Raw genomic sequence first — 18,145 nt, forward strand, 5'->3', positions numbered from 1 at the left:
CTGGCAATCTTTTGCTGCCATTGTTTACCCCATGTTACTCACGGTATTCAACTTGGCTTCTCTTTTTGCCAGTATACCCTCTGAGTCCCAGTACAGGAGCTTCTTCTGTCTCCAGATTTGAACATTGCTGCAGACCTCAGTCCTCCCTGTAGCTCAGTCATTTGAATTTAAGCCCTGTGATTTTTATTTCTTGTCTTTTTTTGTTTACACAATGAGACAGGGAGGGGAGTGGTAGTGGGGGGCAGGGGAAAGAAGAAATTATGTAGAAATGTCTTAGAGAGAGAGAGAGAGATGATCTAGACTCCTCCAAATATTGCTCAGAGATCAGGCAGAGGACTCAGGAACTGCAATATCTGCCTAGACACATCAAGGTGACTAGTTTTCTGGCTGGACCCGGGGATCACAAACACTAGACTCTAGAGGAACAGTGCCACGGCTAGCTCATCTGTGATCCATTGAAAACAGAGAATTCTGAGCAAGAATAGTGGCTGCACAATATCTTATATAGTGAGGCCTCACAAGTGCTCGTTCTCTGTTGGTAGAGATGCAGACTGATCTAGTGGACAATAAGGAAAAGTAAATCCCATATAATAGGGTCATAACATTGAGGAAAAAAATTAAAAAATATTAAGAATGAAAGGGGAAGTGGCAGAACACACTTTAAAATTATTAAGGTATGTAACAAGTGCAAAACAATCATATAAACAAACATAAGCAATACAGAGTAAATATTGCTCAAAGGAGGGGGAGGAGACCGCACACACTCAACTCACAAAAACACACAGTGGAAATGCGTTTCTGTATTGTACATATTTAAGAATTAGGACCTATTCAGGTTTACAGAATCCAGCAACAAGGAGCGAAAGATATGGACAGCATAAAAGTTGATATGCTGTTACATCAGAACAGCAACAGGAGTCACACAGAATGGAGTAAAAAGGAGAAACCCATTCCAAGGGAAAGGGGAAAGCCAGCACCGCCTAAAAGACAGGGGGCACCCTTGACAAAGCTATTTGCAAAACATGTTAGGTCCAGCCCTCCTGGGTCAAGCTTATGAAAACATTATCTGAGCTAAGCATATTTTGAAACTCATATAAATATATACATATATTCAAAAATTATAAATGTTATTTATACATATATAAAAAAATCAAGCAAATGATTGAGCCAATGACGATTTTACACGTAAATCTTAGCCGCTATGAAAGTTTGTTAAACAGTGGATTGGTGGTGCTGGGGCTCTGAAAATAAGATTTAAAGCTAGGTGAAAAGACGCACTTGGAGACAATAATTTGAAATGTAGTTTATTGTGAGTCTCTGAGTTTAGATTTTGAAATTGAAAATCGTCTTTATCTGAACAGTGTTACATCAGATGAAACATAGTTGATTATAATATAGGAAAGGCACGATATGAGTAGCTCTACATTTGCTGTACTCCAAATTTCAAATATTAAAGCAGGGAAGTCAAAAATGGAACAGGATGCATGTTGCATTTGTATTCAAAACGGGAACTTAAAACAGACCTTCCAGTATTTTGAGGAAAATACTAGAAGACAAGTCAAATGACGGCAGAGTTGCTTGCACAGAGGGGAAACAAATTATTAGCATGAATCAGCAAGACATTCTGCCAGATCAATTTTATTGACTTTATCAGGAATGTCAGCAGCAAACATGATACAAGAAATAACTCCCTGACAAGGTAACTGGATTTTGCTATGACTGCTGCAAGAGGTCTTCTGGGGGGGGGGGGGGGGGGGAAATTACACTTGGCAATCTAAGGTTTAGATATGCTAGTTTTGAATGATTAAAACTGCGGTTGAAGAGGCCATACCAAGCAAAAAATAATAATTGGGATATATTTCAAGAAACATTTCCATGTGGGTCCAGCAGAGGACAGTGTCAACCAATGCTTTCTAACAGCTTTATCAATTGCTATCAGAGAGCCACAAAATATTTATGGTCAAATTAGTATGCTTAAGATCATGTGCACCACCGCCTCTCCCTAGTCAGCCTTTTCCCCAACACTTTCTTCATTTCAATCCCATTGCTCTATATCATTTCTAACTCCATTTTGTGGCCTGTTTTCTTAGGCTTCTGCAGCTAGCGTCATGATTATAGCAGGTTTCTGGGTCTCACCGTGTCTGTGTAGAAAGAACCAACGTTTCAACCATCATGCTGTGGCTTTCTTCAGAAAATAGAAAAAACCCTCCCAAACCCCAAGACTAGAAAATGATTGGGGGAAAGAGACAAAGACCAACTAAAACTTGAACGAATAATAATAACCAAGATTAATAAATATTAATTAAAGCAGGACGAAGTTACCATTCGCGGACTGCTCACACACGGAGAAGCTAAGTTCTTCTAGTTTGTGTTTGGCTTGGTGTGATCTGGACACTCTTTTTTCCTTTTGGCCCCATGTTTGGGGGATAGAGACAAATTTCAACTTAACTTTAAGAAGGTGTGTGTTTTTTATGATTATTTTTCACACGCATTGCACTTTTTTGTTGCACTAGTTAATCACTTCTCACGCGGAGAGAGCCCAGGGATGTTCCGCAGTTAACACTCTTTTGGGTGTAACCCCGTGACAGCTATACTCTGGATTTTCCAGCGGTGGCTGTGTGACTGAGGGCTCTCCTGCTTTAATTAATATTTATTAATCTTGGTTATTATTATTCGTTCAAGTTTTAGTTGGTCTTTGTCTCTTTCCCCCAATCATTTTCTAGTCTTGGGGTTTGGGAGGTTTTTTTCTTTTTTTTTTTCTATTTTGTGATTTTTCCACCTCCATTTGTAGGGTTTATTTTTTGTTCTTTGTGGCTTTCTTCAGGGCATGCCACAGCATGATGGCTGAGACGTCGGTTCTTTCTACACAGACACGGTGAGACCCGGAAACCTGCTACAATCATTTTGTGGCCTGTTTTTTTAAGGTGCACTAAACAATTAACATAGGCCCACGTTAATAGCTACCACACACTAAAAACAACCTCAGTGCTACGGGGTGGGAAAGGGCAGGTTATGGGTAGAGAGTGGACAGTGCATGCGGTTAGCATACAGTAAGTTTCATGCGCTGTCACTGCTGACAATAACACAAGTGCATTTAAGGCCTCCTCAGCTAAATCAACTCTTTTCATCGTAGAGAGCTGGACACAGACGGGGAAAATTCAACGGCTCCAAATGGTTTCCCTTAGGATTGAAATTTTCGGTAAGTTGAATGCATAAATGGGAGGCCCACTCCTGTCATGCTCTGCCTATATGCATACTCTCTTGACATATATGTGCTATGCTGTGTCCATGTGCTGTTGACACTTATGCGTGGAAGTGCTAGCAATCTGTGCATTTACAAGTGCACAGTGCATTTACAATCTTGCATTCATGCAAGTGGTGCATGAATGCATGCACCTGGCTATAGAACTGCCCTCCATTGGTCCTTGAAAGAATATATTAAAAATAAACAAACAGCCCTGGGATGAGTGGGTGAAGGGTATAGAGGACAGATTTCAAGGTCCCAGAGCCTGTACACCATGTCTGAATTGAGGGTAATCTCAATTCTCTTATTTATAAACCCCAAATTCTGCATAGGGCGCCTGAAGTTGTGCGCGAACATCAGTGCGTGTAGCCGATGTACACGTACAACTTTTAATTGATCAGCTGGCCTAACAGGTGCCGATAGTTGGCAATTAACACCTCATAACTGAAGCTAATTGGAACTAATTAAAAGTTATGCACAAAACTCAGCGAGATTCTGTAAAAAAATATGCGCCAGGTGCAGTGTGCAAATTTGAAAAGGGTCGTGGTCAGGGGCCACTCACAAGTCAGGCACAGGCATTTAGGTCTGGTTTTAGCCAGCCTAAATGGCAGTGCCTAAGTTATGCATTGCACACAGGCGCTAAGCGTGATTCTATAAAAGGTACATATGATGCATGTTAAAAGTTAAAAGACTTATGATGTATATTCGTGTTGTTACTAATTGTATTGTTTTTATTTTATGAGTGTGATGCTGTAACCCATTTAGCGCACGCTAAATGCCAAGGCACCCATTATATTCTATCGGCGCCTTAGCATTTAGTGCACGCTAATCTTTAGCACGCACTAAATCAATTAGCGTGCTAAACCGGTTAGTGCGCCTTAGTAAAAGGACCCCTTTGCAATATCTTGATTTCCACAAGCCTTCCGATTTTTCAGGACAGCAATAGGTATACTGTTCGTAGCAGTGCAAGATATATTATATACCTACTCTTTTTGTTAGCTGGGTATCCATCATGAAGTTATGCACATGTTTTTCTGCTTTGGTAAGTTCTAACTTCCTCGCAACCACAGCTACCACCAGTGCAGTGCAGCCAGCGCCCTGCAAATAGAAAAATGAAGGCAAATTAACCCAACTACAAAATCTACTACTACTGTGATTCCCCGAAAATAAGACATAACATAACTTAACATCATACTTCTTAACCATGTAACCATAAGTTCAACGCGGTTTACAAAAGATTATAAACAACAAACAATTTAATAATGACAAGAAGAGTTATTTGACCAAGTATTTATTTCAATTGGCCTCTAAAATGTTTGTAAGAACAAGGTCCAAGTAGTAATGATCAAAATTCTCTATCGTGGGAAGCCGCTTGAAATACTAGAATATGGTCGAGAAATTTCTTGCTTTTACAGCTCTGAACTGATGGAAAAGTAAACAGGGCATGAGATCTTCTACTGTATTTGTACGATGCTAAGGAAAATCTATTAGCCAAGTAAAACGGAATGGAACCATACATGACCTTGTAACAAAAAACAACCTAATTTAAACAGAACTTCAGCCTCCATCGGAAGCCAATGCAACTCACAATAAAATGGAGTTACATGGTCATACTTCTTGAGACCATGACCATGTAACTCCATTTTATTGTGAGTTGCATTGGCTTCCGATGGAGGCTCGAGTTCTGTTTAAATTAGGTTGTTTTTGTTACATGGTCATGTATAGTTCCATTCCGTTTTACATGGCTAATAGATTTTCCTTAGCATCGTACAAATACAGTAGAAGATCTCATGCCCTGTTTACTTTTCCATCAGTTCAGAGCTGTATTAATTTTTGCTCCAAAAGATGCGTTAGGGCTCATTTTCAGGGGATGTCTTGTTTTTCCATGAACAACAATCTACGTTTATTCTTGAACAAAAGATGCTGCAGTAGATGACCGAGAGCAAGTTGTGTCAGGAGGAATGATGTGCTGCAGCCAACGCTGCAGAGACAGCAAATTAAGGTGAAGCAGCACTGGCAGTGGAATCTAGAACCCTGGGGCAGACACCAAGAGCCATGGTTTCTAGCTGTGCGGCTGCTGCAGCTACTGGAATTGCTTGTCCTGCTCCCTGTTGGCAGCAGAGACAACATCCGGGACAGGGCGTAGGTGGGCGTAGGGAGGGCCGTTTAGCAGCCGCAGGGAGGGTTCCAGCCAGGGTATGAGGCACTGCTGTCAGTATGGTGGGCGGGGCTTGTGCGTAACTAGGGCTTATTTTTGGAGTAGGTAACGAACAAGAACAATAGCCCCCTACGCAATCCCACCCAAATCTGATCTTGTAAACTGCTAACCCCTAATCACTAACAATGAATGCTCCATTCAATTTATGGAATTTTCTAATCCATTGTAAACCACACGGTACTTCATGGTCCTGCAGTATACAACCTATTGTTATTATTGTTAATGCTGTTACTATCAGATGAACACTGCCATACTCTGTAAGTAGCTGTCTGTTCAGTTTCTCTTTATTGTAAACCGCCTAGAAGTCGCAAGATTGTTGGCGGTATATAAAAATAAAGTTATTATTATTATTATTATTATTATATTGTGAGAAGCCAGAAAAATCATGCTAGGGATTATTTTCAGGGTAGTTCTTATTTTCGGGGATACACGGTAGTACTAATCATTTCCATAGTGCAACTAGACATACACAGTGCTGTACATCAAAACACAGAAGAGACAGTTCCTGCTCAAAAGAGCTTACAATCTAGTCATGACAGACAAACTGGACAAGAAGGTGCATTAATACACTGCTCAGGTTGGGGGAATTACAGAGGGAACAATAAGACAGATATTGGTGCTTACAAGGTGGGTTGGAGTTTGGAACTGAAAGCATCTTCAAAGAAGTGAGCTTTGGGACTGGATTTGAATACTGCCAAGTCTCTTCCTCTACCTAACAATAAATACACACTATGCAGTATTGCAAAAGATGAAATGCAACACTGTCCATCTACTTTTTAATGTACTATTTAGGGGTCCTTTTACAAAGGTGCAGTAGCGGTTTAACGTGTAGAATACCACGCCTGCCGCGCTACTACCTAACGCCTCCATTGACGAGGCGTTTGGATTTTTAGGCTGCCGCGGGGGTTAGCGCGTGATGAAATGTCCGACACGCTAACCCCCCTTGATAAAAGGAGCCCTTAGTCTTTATTGAGAAGACAAAAAGCCAGGTATGGCCATGATTCACTTGTAAGCAGCCTCGGGGGAAAACAGTCATAGAATACTGTACCTTTGTTTTCTAAAAAGGGATATAAATCTCTAATTGAGGGTAATAGATTGAGCTCTTTTTGTATTATATCCATGTGCAAGGAACAACCTGTTTCTTATCCTCAATCAGGTGTCTACTCTTTATAAAATAGGCTTGATGCAGATATATTTTTGCCACATTAAATTAGGTCTACAGTTATGAAATTTCCCTTTTAGAGGGTAATTTTATATGCCATTTTCATGAGTAAAATGCTGATTTATTGTTTATAATTTACTTTTTATTGAAATTTATCTTTTTCTCAGCATGAACAATCTTGTGATGGGCATGTTTCAAAAGATAATAAACAAAGAAATTCCACCAAATAAAGTATTACAACCAGTGGCCATCAGTCCACATTTAGGAGGAAGAACAGTCTTCATAATATAAGAAGAAAAAACATATATAACAAATATCAGGAAAAAGCGCAAAGCATGAATGGAGAGCTTCAATACATAGTGCACAAAATACAAACGGAGAAGCTAGACTTGAAACTAGTCAACCTGTCCTACCCATTACAGAAGAAGATTTATCAGACAAATTTTAGAACGCTGATTTGGCTAAAATTAAAACAAAACAAAAAACAGATGATCCAGTGTCCCTATGTCCAGATGACAATGCCAGCATCTATTAGATTTAGAACTGTCTAATTTATGCAGCCTAACAGGGGTCCAAAAAGATCTATGTAACAGAAAAAAACATGTTTTTCTCATAGATGCTGACACTGTACATCTTATCTTCCAAGTCCAAATTCGTGGCCATCGAGATGCAGAAATATACTGTTTAATCTCAATGCTCCAAATGTCACAAAGACCATTTTTTTGTTTTTATTCAAAAAATCAGATATTAATTTATAGCACCTGGCAGCCTGATGTCCTATAAAATCTGACTGGAAGGAAAGGATCTGTAGACTGTAATAATTTTTTAGATTTTTTCCAATCAGGGAACCGCCTTCTGAATGGCCTGCTTATTATATATATTTATGTACTGCACTACTAAAGATTAAAAAATCAATAAAGATTTTTTTTTTTAAAAACCAACAAAACAAAACCCCCCAAACATATTTCAGACCACCATGTTTACTCCCACTTTTACAAAACCGCGCAGAAGGTTTTTAGCTCTGCACTGCTCTGACGGGCATAGAGTTCCTATGAATGGTGGAGCAATGCAGAGCATTCAGGGCACCAGCCGGGGCTAAAAACCTCTTGTGCGGTTTTGTAAAAGGGGGGAGGAAGGGGGGGTGTTAAATAAAGATTTATAGGGAAAAGGGAGCCAGAATAAAGCTCCAAGCTACAAGACCCCCGGATGTAGAAGAAGAAATAACCTCCTCTTTTTTTTTTTTTTTTTTTTAGTAACTTTAGAAACATCTGGAAACATTATAATCTTTGGATGATAAAACTCTGTATCCGTCTGATGGTGAAAACTCTTCACCAAAAGTCTCTATTGGAATACAGAAGTAAGCAATCAAGGTAGAAGGAAATGGCTTCACTTCTTCAGAACTTTCTAGAATGCCAATCATATTTAATAAGTCAAAAACTCCAGTGTCCCAGCCCCAGCTACCTTTCTTATTTCTTGTTCTTTAAATGGTGGAAAATCATAATAGAGTTTAGAAATAAATGGAAGAGCTTCTTCAGGAATCTTAAGCACAAACATATATCTCTACTACTACTACTACCACATTGGGAAGAATAACCCAAATCACAGTTACCAGATGTTATGGACTACCTTTGGGGTTAGTGGTCAAGAAAAAGATCTATGTGTCATTGTAGACAATACAATGCAACCTTCTGCCCAATGTGCTGCAACAGCCAAAAAAGCAAACAAGATGCTAGGAATTATTTAAAAAGGGATGGTTAACAAGACTAAGAATGTTATAATGCTTTTGTATCGCTCCATGGTGTGACATCACCTGGAGTATTGCATTCAATTCTGGTCATCTTATCTCAATAAAGATATAAAGGAACTAGAAAAGGTTCAAAGAAGAGAGACCAAGATGATAAAGGGGATGGAACTCCTCTCATATGAGGAAAGACTAAAAAGGTTAGGGCTCTTCAGCTTAGAAAAGAGATACGAGGGGAGGGGAGCTGAGGGGAGATATGATTGAAGTCTACAAAATTGTGAGTGGAGTAGAACGGGAACAAGTGGATCAATTTTTAACTCTGTCAAAAATTACAGACTAGATGACACTCGATGAAGTTACAGGGAAATACTTTTAAAATGAATAGGAGGAAATATTTTTTCACTCAGAATAGTTAAGCTCTGGAGCGCGTTGCCAGAGGCTGTGGTAAGAGCAGATAGTGTGGCTAGTTTTAAGAAAGGCTTGGACAATTTCCTGGAAGAAAAGTCTATAGTCTGTTGTTGGGGAAGCCACTGTTTGTCTTGGATCGGTAGCATGGAATGTTGCTACTCTTTGGGTTTTTGACAGGTACTAGTGACCTGGATTGGCCACTGTGAGGATGGGCTACTGGGCTAGATGGACCATTGGTCTGACACAGTAAGGCTATTATTATGTTCTAATATGCATGAGATCTGTTTGCATTGTGATATTCAGCCTATGCCTACTAGCTGTGTCCCTGAGGCAATGCACACACGAGCCTGACAGCTGTACCATTCCAGAATTTAAAGCATCATTTAGATCAGTGGTCTCAAACTCAAGGCCCGGGGGCCACATGCGGCCCACCAGGTACTATTTTGAGGCCCTTGGTATGTATATCATAATCACAAATGTAAAATAAAATAGTTTCTTGACCATATGTCTCTTTAGCTATAAATTACAATATTATTATTAAGACTTAGTCAAAAGGAACTCAATTATAAATTATAAAGAGTTTTACCTCATGCAAAATTGTCATTTCTTTAATAAGACATCAACTATTTTTTCTGAGGCCCTCCAAGTACCTACAAATCCAAAATGTGGCCCTGCAAAGGGTTTGAGTTTGAGACCACTGATTTAGATAGTCTGAGGGTGTTCCTGTCAAAGCCACTAGAGGGAGTAGGAGCACCAGACTACCTGCAACCAACAGTACAAATCATGCCAGTGTTTTCCTCTCTAGTCACAAGGGGGAAGGGATTAGAACTATCAGGGAATCTTCTTCACCTGGAGGTTTGGGGCATGGTTGTACCTGGTTGCACAGGAAATCTGAGCAGCTAGAACAGAAAAAGACCAGTTTGGAAAAGCTTAGGGAGCTGGAAGGGCTGAGAACTCTGAATGGCATAGAATCACCAGAGGCCATGGAGCTGGGGTTGCCAGAACAGGAGATGACTGAGCCTGAGACCCAGATGGAACAGCTCATGGAGGTGGGGCCGGACGAGAGTCTAATAAGCCAAGAACAAGATATGGAGGTATGTTGTTCTGTAAAAGCCTTTGTCAATATCTGTTCTACTTTATAATGAGAACAATCTATTAAGAGTTTGTGTTGGTGGATCAGTATTTTCCTGTTCCACTTGCTGTTCTCATTCAAATTTTTGTTGTTGAATCAGCTTGCTTTTAATGAACCTCAGAAACACCACCTGAGACTCATAACCATTCATTGTCTTAGATTTTAAGTGTTGTCTTCTCATCGGGGCATATTATAAAAACATTAGCTCTCTCTAAATGTGTTTTACAATATATATAAATAAATAAATAAAATAACTTAGGGTTCCATTAAAGTGACTTGTGACTTATCCCCGTGGTCGAAGAAAGTAGTGGAGAGCCTGGCAAAGGGAGATACAGCCTTGAGGAAACCGTTTGGTGAAACATGTCAGCTATGCTATCCCTGAATAGATGACCACTAAAAAGATATCCGATGAGCAGCTAACACGTAAAGCTTAGAGCAATGAACAAGTTTGAGCTCTGAGTGGTGGCGCTGAGGTTCCTGAACAAAGTAAACAGATAAAAGAAACTATAAGGATGCACTAAAACTGATAGTAAAGATCACTATCGAGTTGAAGATTGTGAGACACTAAAAAGATAAGTCACAAGTCACTTTAATGGAACCTTAAGTTATTCTATTTATTTATTTATATATATCTGGTAAAACAGATTTAGAGAGAGCTAATGCTTTTATAATATGCCCCGATGTGGACCGGCAAACTACTAAGACTGAAATTTTAAAAAACCCATTTCCGCCCCGTCTCCGCGAGCTTGGTCTCCGCAAACCATCTGATCCCATCCGCACAAGCTTGTTATGATTTTATATTGAACGTATTTTATTAAAGTATAAAAAGAAACAATATTCTGTACAATTGTCATTTTATAAATACAAATATACAGAGCAAGGACCAACAAAACCCCTGTCTCCCCTCCCCTTCACATATATCCTCTCTACTATCAAGAAAACTGAACAAGCCAAATTATTACAGAATGCTACACAGAAATATCATGCTAACAGTATACTGAAGTCACACATGACAGGAATAGTGTTAGGGGAGTGCTCCCTGGTCAGAGAGAGCCCTAAGCCAGCTGGAAGCTAAAGAAGCACTGCCTGGGCTTTGCAGTCCCCAGTTATGTCTCTAGCAGGATATATATTTCAAATCTGAAATATTCTAATGACCAAATAGAAATAAAATGATTTTTTTCTACCTTTTGTTGTCTCTGGTTTCTGCTTTCATCTTCTTTTTACTCTTTTCCTTCCAGCATCTGCCCTGTCTCTTCAATCCAGCATCTGCCCGTTCCATCCACTGTCTGCCCCTTCCAGAAATTGTCTGTCTCCCCTGCCATCTCTCCTCTAGACCCCCCCCCCCCCACACTTTTGGTCTGGCATCCATTATCTTCCCTCTGTTCCCTCATGGGCTGGCATCTTTCTCCTTTCATCTCTCTTTCCCTCCCCCCTGTGGTTTTTAGCATCTCTCTATTCTCATTTCCTCCACTCAGATCTGATATCTCTATCTCCTTCCCCGTTCTCTGGCATCTCTCACTCCTCTCTCTCTTCCCTTTCCTTCTCTGGTCTTCCTTCTTTATTTTCTGCCTCCGTCTAAATTAAATTATTTCTTACTATGCAGTCCTCAGTTTCCCTCTTTTCACTGTGTCTACCCACAGCATGCCACTCCTTTCCCTTCACCCCACCACTATCTCACTAACTCTATTTTCTTCCCCCATCAAGCATATGTCCTTTATCTTTATCCCTCCTTCCACCCAGTATGTGTTCTCTTTCTCCACTTCCATTTAGCATTTGTTCTCCCTTCTCCCTACTTACCTCATCTGCCCTCTTCTCTCTCCCCCTTCTTCCCACTTCCATCATCTGCCTTCTTCTCTCTCCCCCTTCTCCCCACTTCCACCATCTGCCCCTTCTCTCTCTTTCCCCCTACTTCTATCATCTGCCCCCTTCTCTCAAGCTCTCCATCCACCACAGTCCCATCTCTCTCCCTTTCTTTCCGATTTTGGCAAAAAGATGGGCAACGCCGCCCCTCCCCCGCAATGACACTCAAGATCGGTAATGCGCCCCCGACACTCAAGTTTGGCAAATGGCCTCCTCTTCCCCGGGCATCGACAGCACTTCAGCGGTGCTCAGTCCAAAGCTACCCTCTGACTCGAACTGCTTGGGTGAAAACAGGAAGCTGCATCAGAGGGGAAGCTTTGGGCTGAGTACCGTGTTGCCGATCTGAAATGCTGTTGATGCCCGGGGAAGAGGAGGCCCGTTACTGCTCTTGAGTGCCGGGGGAGAGCCGTTGCTAATCTTAAATTATGTCGTGGGGGGGGGGGGGGGCGATGCTGCCATCGCCGTTGCAGCCCAGACGCTGATGGCCCCAATCCGATCTTGCTGGCCCTGCATGGACTGGCAGGAATTTTCTGCGGACTGGTACCTGCATGAACAGTGTTTAAACCATTGTGTTTTTCTTTTCTTCTTTTGCCCATGGCTAAGGACAAAAGCAGGGCTGGACTGTGCATGAACTGTTAATACTGAAGGACTCTTTTGAGAGCTTGTTTTCTAATTTTGTTTTTCTGAAAAGTCATTCATTATAAGGAGCATTCTGACAAATTTGATCCCAAACAATTCTGTTTTGACTTTTCATTTTGCTTTTCTGATGAACTGTGCATTGTGGCTTGTAAGCCAGAAGTCTTATTGTCCTTTTTCTTTTGCTGAGAATAATAATAAAGAATCATTAGTACCAAACTGTGCTTCTGGTAGTGTGTCTGAATTTTATGTTCATGACACGTGCCTTCCTGATATTTCTTTGTGGTTCAAATTGGCCCATAGGCAAACAGGATTCTATCACAGGTATCCCAAGAGTCGGTGCCCTGAAGGTGCCTATGATATCATACAATGGAGGCAGTGCATGCTAATAGATCTCATGCATATTTGTTGGGGAAATGCTGAAAACCCGATTGGATTGTGGCCTTTGTTCCCCACCCCTGCTCTTGAAGAAAAGCAAGAGAGAGGTGATATGGTAGAGACATTTAAATATCTCTGTGGCATTAATGTACAGGAGGTAAGTCTTTTTCAAAGGAAGGAAAACTCCAGAATGAAGAGGTGATAGGCTCAGGAATAATCAAAGGAAATTATTTTTTTACAGAAAGGGTGGTAGATGCGTGGAACAGTCTCCCTGTGAAAGTGGCGGAGGCAAAGATTGTGTCTGAATTCAAGAAAGCGTGGGACAGGCACATGGGAGAGGAGGAGATAGTGGATGCCTTATGCTCAGCAGGATGGGCCATTTGGCCTTTATCTGCCATCATATTTCTAGGTTTCTTCTATGTTTATATACTGTGCACATATGTGTGTAAATGTCAGGATTCTTTCTAAGTACTATTCTGTAAATCCTGACTTAACTTACATAGTGCACATTCGTAAGAGGAGCAAAAACAGGAGTGGAGTGTGAGCAAGTCACAGGAAGGATCTCAATTACATAAAGTATATAGCTTACAAAATATTGCAAGCGACACGCGTCTCTGCTGTATTTAGGCAACCACATTTATGCCAGCTCTTAATTCCCATTACAGAAGAGGCTCCTACTGTGCGAACTTAGGGTGCCCAGTTATAGAATTCCCCTCTTAATGTGAGAACCAGCCTGTACTAAGGAGGTAATTCTATAGATGGGCGCTAATATTTACCTGCCGATTAGGCATGCAAATGATTAGAATAATAGCATATATGCATGTAAAAGCCAAAATTCAGTTTAAGTGCTATTTCATAAATTTGACCAAGATGTGTACCAAAATTTGTACATATCTCAAACTCCTCACATTCAATACAAATTCCCCAGCTCCTCAGAAGTACCACCTGGGCTCAAAAGTTTTCACTGCCTTAGGCCTTATGTACTACCTCCTCACTGGAGCCAATATTTAATTTTTCTAACAAACTTTAATTTTCACTTTATTATTTTCTTTAGCACCACTTTTGGTGTGCTTAATTTTTACAAGTACTTAGCTTTTAATTGTGGTCTTACTTGCAGGGACATAGGAGCCAACATGTTTCACCCATGAAAGGTTTTTTCAAGGCTTATCATCCCTTATTCGATTTTACCCTGTCATACCGGACCACTGAAATTATTATTCTTGTATTTTAATGTATATTTTATATGTTCATGTATGTCCATTTGCTTGTATTCCAAGGACCCCTGAAGAAGGCAAATATTGCCGAAACACGGCCTGTGTAGGGTCTGGATATATGTTTACAGCAAGTGACTTTACTTTGTTGGCTTTTATCATATTGTGTATTGTATTTTAATTTTGTATTAATAAACATCATCGTTTTAATCTCTGGGAGTCCAGGTATTGGTTCCACATTGTTTTGCTGAAAACATTTGTTTCTTTTCAATGCCATTTACTGAATCTACTCCTAAGTGTGTATCTCCAGTAGGATGCAAACATTTACACCAGATTTATGGTACTGTTTCCTTTATAGAATAGGCTCCTACCAGTCCTCCTCAAGGCGTGAAATTATAGTCGTACTTTTATAAAACTGTCCTCCAACTATCAAACATTATTTTATTTGTTTTTAGCATTTATACACCGCTTTTAGAAAGTGTGGTGTAATGGTTAGAGCTACAGCCTCAGCACCCTGATGTTATAGGCTCATATCCTGTGCTGCTCCTTGGGACCCTGGGCAAGTCACTTAATCCTCCACTGCTCCAGGTACCTTAGACATTGTGGGCCTGATTCTGTATAGGACAGCCGGCCTCAGTAGCCGCCTAAGCGGCTTTTGAGAATTGCACACGGGTGTCCTATATAGAATTGAGTATAATCCTGATAGACAGACGTTTAACCCTTTACAACCACTCCAATTCTCTAACTGGCATCCATGTCACAAGTGCCGGTTAGAGAATAGTGTTGCTGCTGAGCTAATCGTGGCAAGGGAATATCCTTGTCGTGATCAGTTTAGCGGCTGCAGCAGGGAACCCATCCCCCCGTGAAGTCAGCCGGCAGGAGGGATGCCCACTCATTCCAGTCAGAACCCCCAAAGCCCCCCCCCAAATGTCTGCGGCAGGAGGAGTGTCCAATTCCTCCTGCTGCAATGGCAAACCCTCCTGACACTATCCAAGGCACGAGGGATGCTCACTCATTCCTGCCACTGGCCCCATCATTCCCCGAACCCCACTAAACACACCCTGACTCCACCCCTGGATAACTCCCCCGACACCCCCAAGAACCTGCTGCCCCCCCCTTTCTCCACACTACCATATATGCTGCTTCAGCAACAATAATGCCCTCAGGGGAGAAGTGTAAGGCATGTCCCAATATCGGTTGCAGATGTCGCTTAACTGCTCTCCAAAACTGTTGGAAATGCACACATAACCAAACACCATGAACAAAATAATTTTCTCTTCTCCCACACTTCTGACATAAAAGAAAGCCAGCACACCCAATAAGGTGTGTCCTCCTCCGTGAGAAATAGGCCATAGGTATAGTCCCATAGTGAGACTCCTGCAGCTTTACACAGTGAATTACTACTACTACCACTACTACTATTTATCATTTCTATAGCACTGAAAGGCATACACAGTGCTGCACATTTTACATTCAACAGACGGTCCCTGCTCAGAAGAGCTTACACTCTAATTTTGACAGAAGTACTCCTGGAATGCTTTTCACTGTGCACTGGAAGGATGTAATACACAGTGGTCTAGGTCACAGTTCTTCAACCGCTGGTCCGCGGACCAGTGCTGGTCCGCAGAAAATTCCTGCCGGTCCGCACAGGACCGGCGAGATGGACGCCGTTAAATTTCCTGCCCCGGTGGTGTTCGCGGAAATCTTCTGTTCTTCCCAGCCTCGGGCGATCAAGACAGGCTGCCGACGTCAGCCATTCCCTCTGTGAGTCTCGCCTATGCGGAAACAGGAAGTTGAAACAAAATAGGCGGGACTAGAAAGGGAAGGTCCCGATGTTGGCAGCCTGTCTTGATCGCTGCCCCTGCCGAGTTGCTGAAGAGGGCCGCGGGGAAAGTGCAGGCAGAGAGGAGATGGTCAGCGTGCGCGGGGAGGTCAGCGTGCCGATTGGGGCCATCAGCAGCGTTTGTGCTGAGAGTCTGCCCACGTGCAGGATGCGGCGGGTAGGGGCCTCCGGCTCGTCTTGGGCGGCAGGGCCTGTGGTGCAAAGCTGTTTTTGCCGGCTTGGGGGGGGGGGGTCGCGAATGTGCAGGGTACAGTAGGAGTAAGATCATGGGGAGCCTTCAACAATGGCTGTCTCCTCTCCTAGCAGCTCTGTACTTATCAGGGCAGTGATTCACTTTGGCAACTTCCCCTTTCCTCAGAGGTGGCAACGGACCCAAGGCTGCCTAAGTAAATCACTGCTGCAGGCAAGTACTGAGAGCTGCTGGAAGGAGAGGAAGCCACTGTTGGAGGCTGGGAAGCTGCTGGATAAAGGGAGAGCTGCCACTGGACCTGGAGGGAGGTAGAAGGAGAGATGCTACTGGGAGGGGAGGAGGGAAAGGGATAGGAAGAGAGTTAATGTTGGATTGGGGGAAGGAGGGAAGGGAGAAGGGAAAAAGGAAAGAAACAGCTGGCAGGGAGATTACAGTAGGGGAAGGGGGTCAGGGTGAAATGGAGAGATCAGATGAGGGAAAGGGGAGAGACAGAGGAATGAGAAAGTAGAGAGAGATTGATGCTGGAAAGGGGGTCAGCAGAGAAATGAGAGAGGGATAAAGATGCTAGATCTGGTGTAGGAGAGATAAAAATGAAGAAAGCAGTGAAGCTGGAATGAATGATGTAAAAAGGAGAGAGGAGGCACAGGCTGGATGTAAAGGGGAGAGGGGCATAGAAAGAAGTCAGATACATATGGAAGGGGGAGAGGCCAGACAGTGGATGGAATGGGCAGACGCTGGAAGGAAGAGTGGAAAGAATGAAAGCAGAGACCACAAAAGGTAGAAAAAAATCATTTTATTTCTATTTTGTCATTACAATATATCAGATTTGAAATATATATCCTGCTAGAGACATAACTGGGGACTGCAAAGCCTAACACTATTCCTATCATGTGTGACTGCAGTATTCTGTTAGCATGATATTTCTGTGTAGCATTCTGTAATAATTTGGCTTGTTCAGTTTTCTTGATAGTAGAGGGGATATATGTGAAGGGGAGGGGAGACAGGGGTTTTGTTGGTCCTTGCTCTGAATATTTATATTTATAAAATGACAATTGTACAGAATATTGTTTCTTTTTATACTTTAATAAAATACGTTCAATATAAAATCATAACTGAGGCTTGTGCAGATGGGATCAGATGGTTTGTGGGGACCGAGCTTGCGGAGAAGGGGCAAAAATGTGTTTTTTTATTTCGGTCTTAGTAGTTTGCCGGTCCACAAAATAATTCTTTTATTTCTGCCGGTCCACGGGTGTAAAAAGGTTGAAGAACACTGGTCTAGGTAATTCCCCATTCCATCTTGTCACTAAACTAGCAATCTCTCTGTAAAATCAGGATATTGAAACCTTCGCCCAAGCATCACCATCCATGAGCTCCTGAATCCGACAGCCTACTCCTACAGATGGTGGGTGTTGCACAAGGGAGGTCAAATAATGTTTTAACTCAAGACACGCTAATTGATCTGCTATTCCCACTGCATGTCATTGCTATAAATCTGTGAAAGTATAATAGCTCCCATCTTCCATGATCAAATGTTCAACCTGAAATAGTCTTTTTACTTTCCAGCATATAAAACTTCTATTGTCACCAAACATTTGAAAAAGACGACTTACTACCATTAATATCAGAAAAGACATGGCCATCTGTTTCAGCATTTCATAAAAACGCCATAGTAACATAGTGGATGACGGCAGATAAAGACCTGTAAGGCACGGTACATTCAGTCTGCCCAACAAGATAAATTCATAGTAAAGGGTATGATGCAATATTACATATGCATACTTGATCTTGATTTGCTTTGCTATTTTCAGGGCACAGACCATAGAAGCCTACCTGGCACTAGCATAATTTCTTAATTATTGGAGAATCTATCCAAGCACCGCTAATATTTGTTTGGTTCCATTTCCTTTCCATAAAGGATTTCGTTGTATTTATACCACACATTTTTTAATTCCATGGGATAAACACAAACTGAAACAAAAGGAAACTGCATTCTCATTCTAACACTTTTCTTTACAGCGATGGCCCAAAAAGATAGAAAATGTATTTCAATTTCAATGTGCTTCCCCAGCATTTTGTCTAATAGTTGTGGACTGAAGGTCTGTTACCACCATGGAAATTTTTC

General features: G+C 41.7%; 1 protein-coding gene across 1 annotated transcript in view; it reads right to left on the minus strand.

Annotated features, from left to right (window-relative positions):
- The window catches only part of KCNN2 (potassium calcium-activated channel subfamily N member 2), a 323,536-nt gene that overhangs the window by 91,146 nt on the left and 214,245 nt on the right, over nucleotides 1-18,145 (minus strand). The window contains exon 5 of the mRNA XM_033929086.1: nucleotides 4,232-4,342. Coding sequence (XP_033784977.1) covers nucleotides 4,232-4,342 — 111 coding nt within the window. The remainder of the gene's footprint in view (nucleotides 1-4,231; nucleotides 4,343-18,145) is intronic.

This window comes from Geotrypetes seraphini, chromosome 1, assembly GCF_902459505.1.
Source record: "Geotrypetes seraphini chromosome 1, aGeoSer1.1, whole genome shotgun sequence".
Taxonomy (NCBI): Eukaryota; Metazoa; Chordata; class Amphibia; order Gymnophiona; family Dermophiidae; genus Geotrypetes; species Geotrypetes seraphini.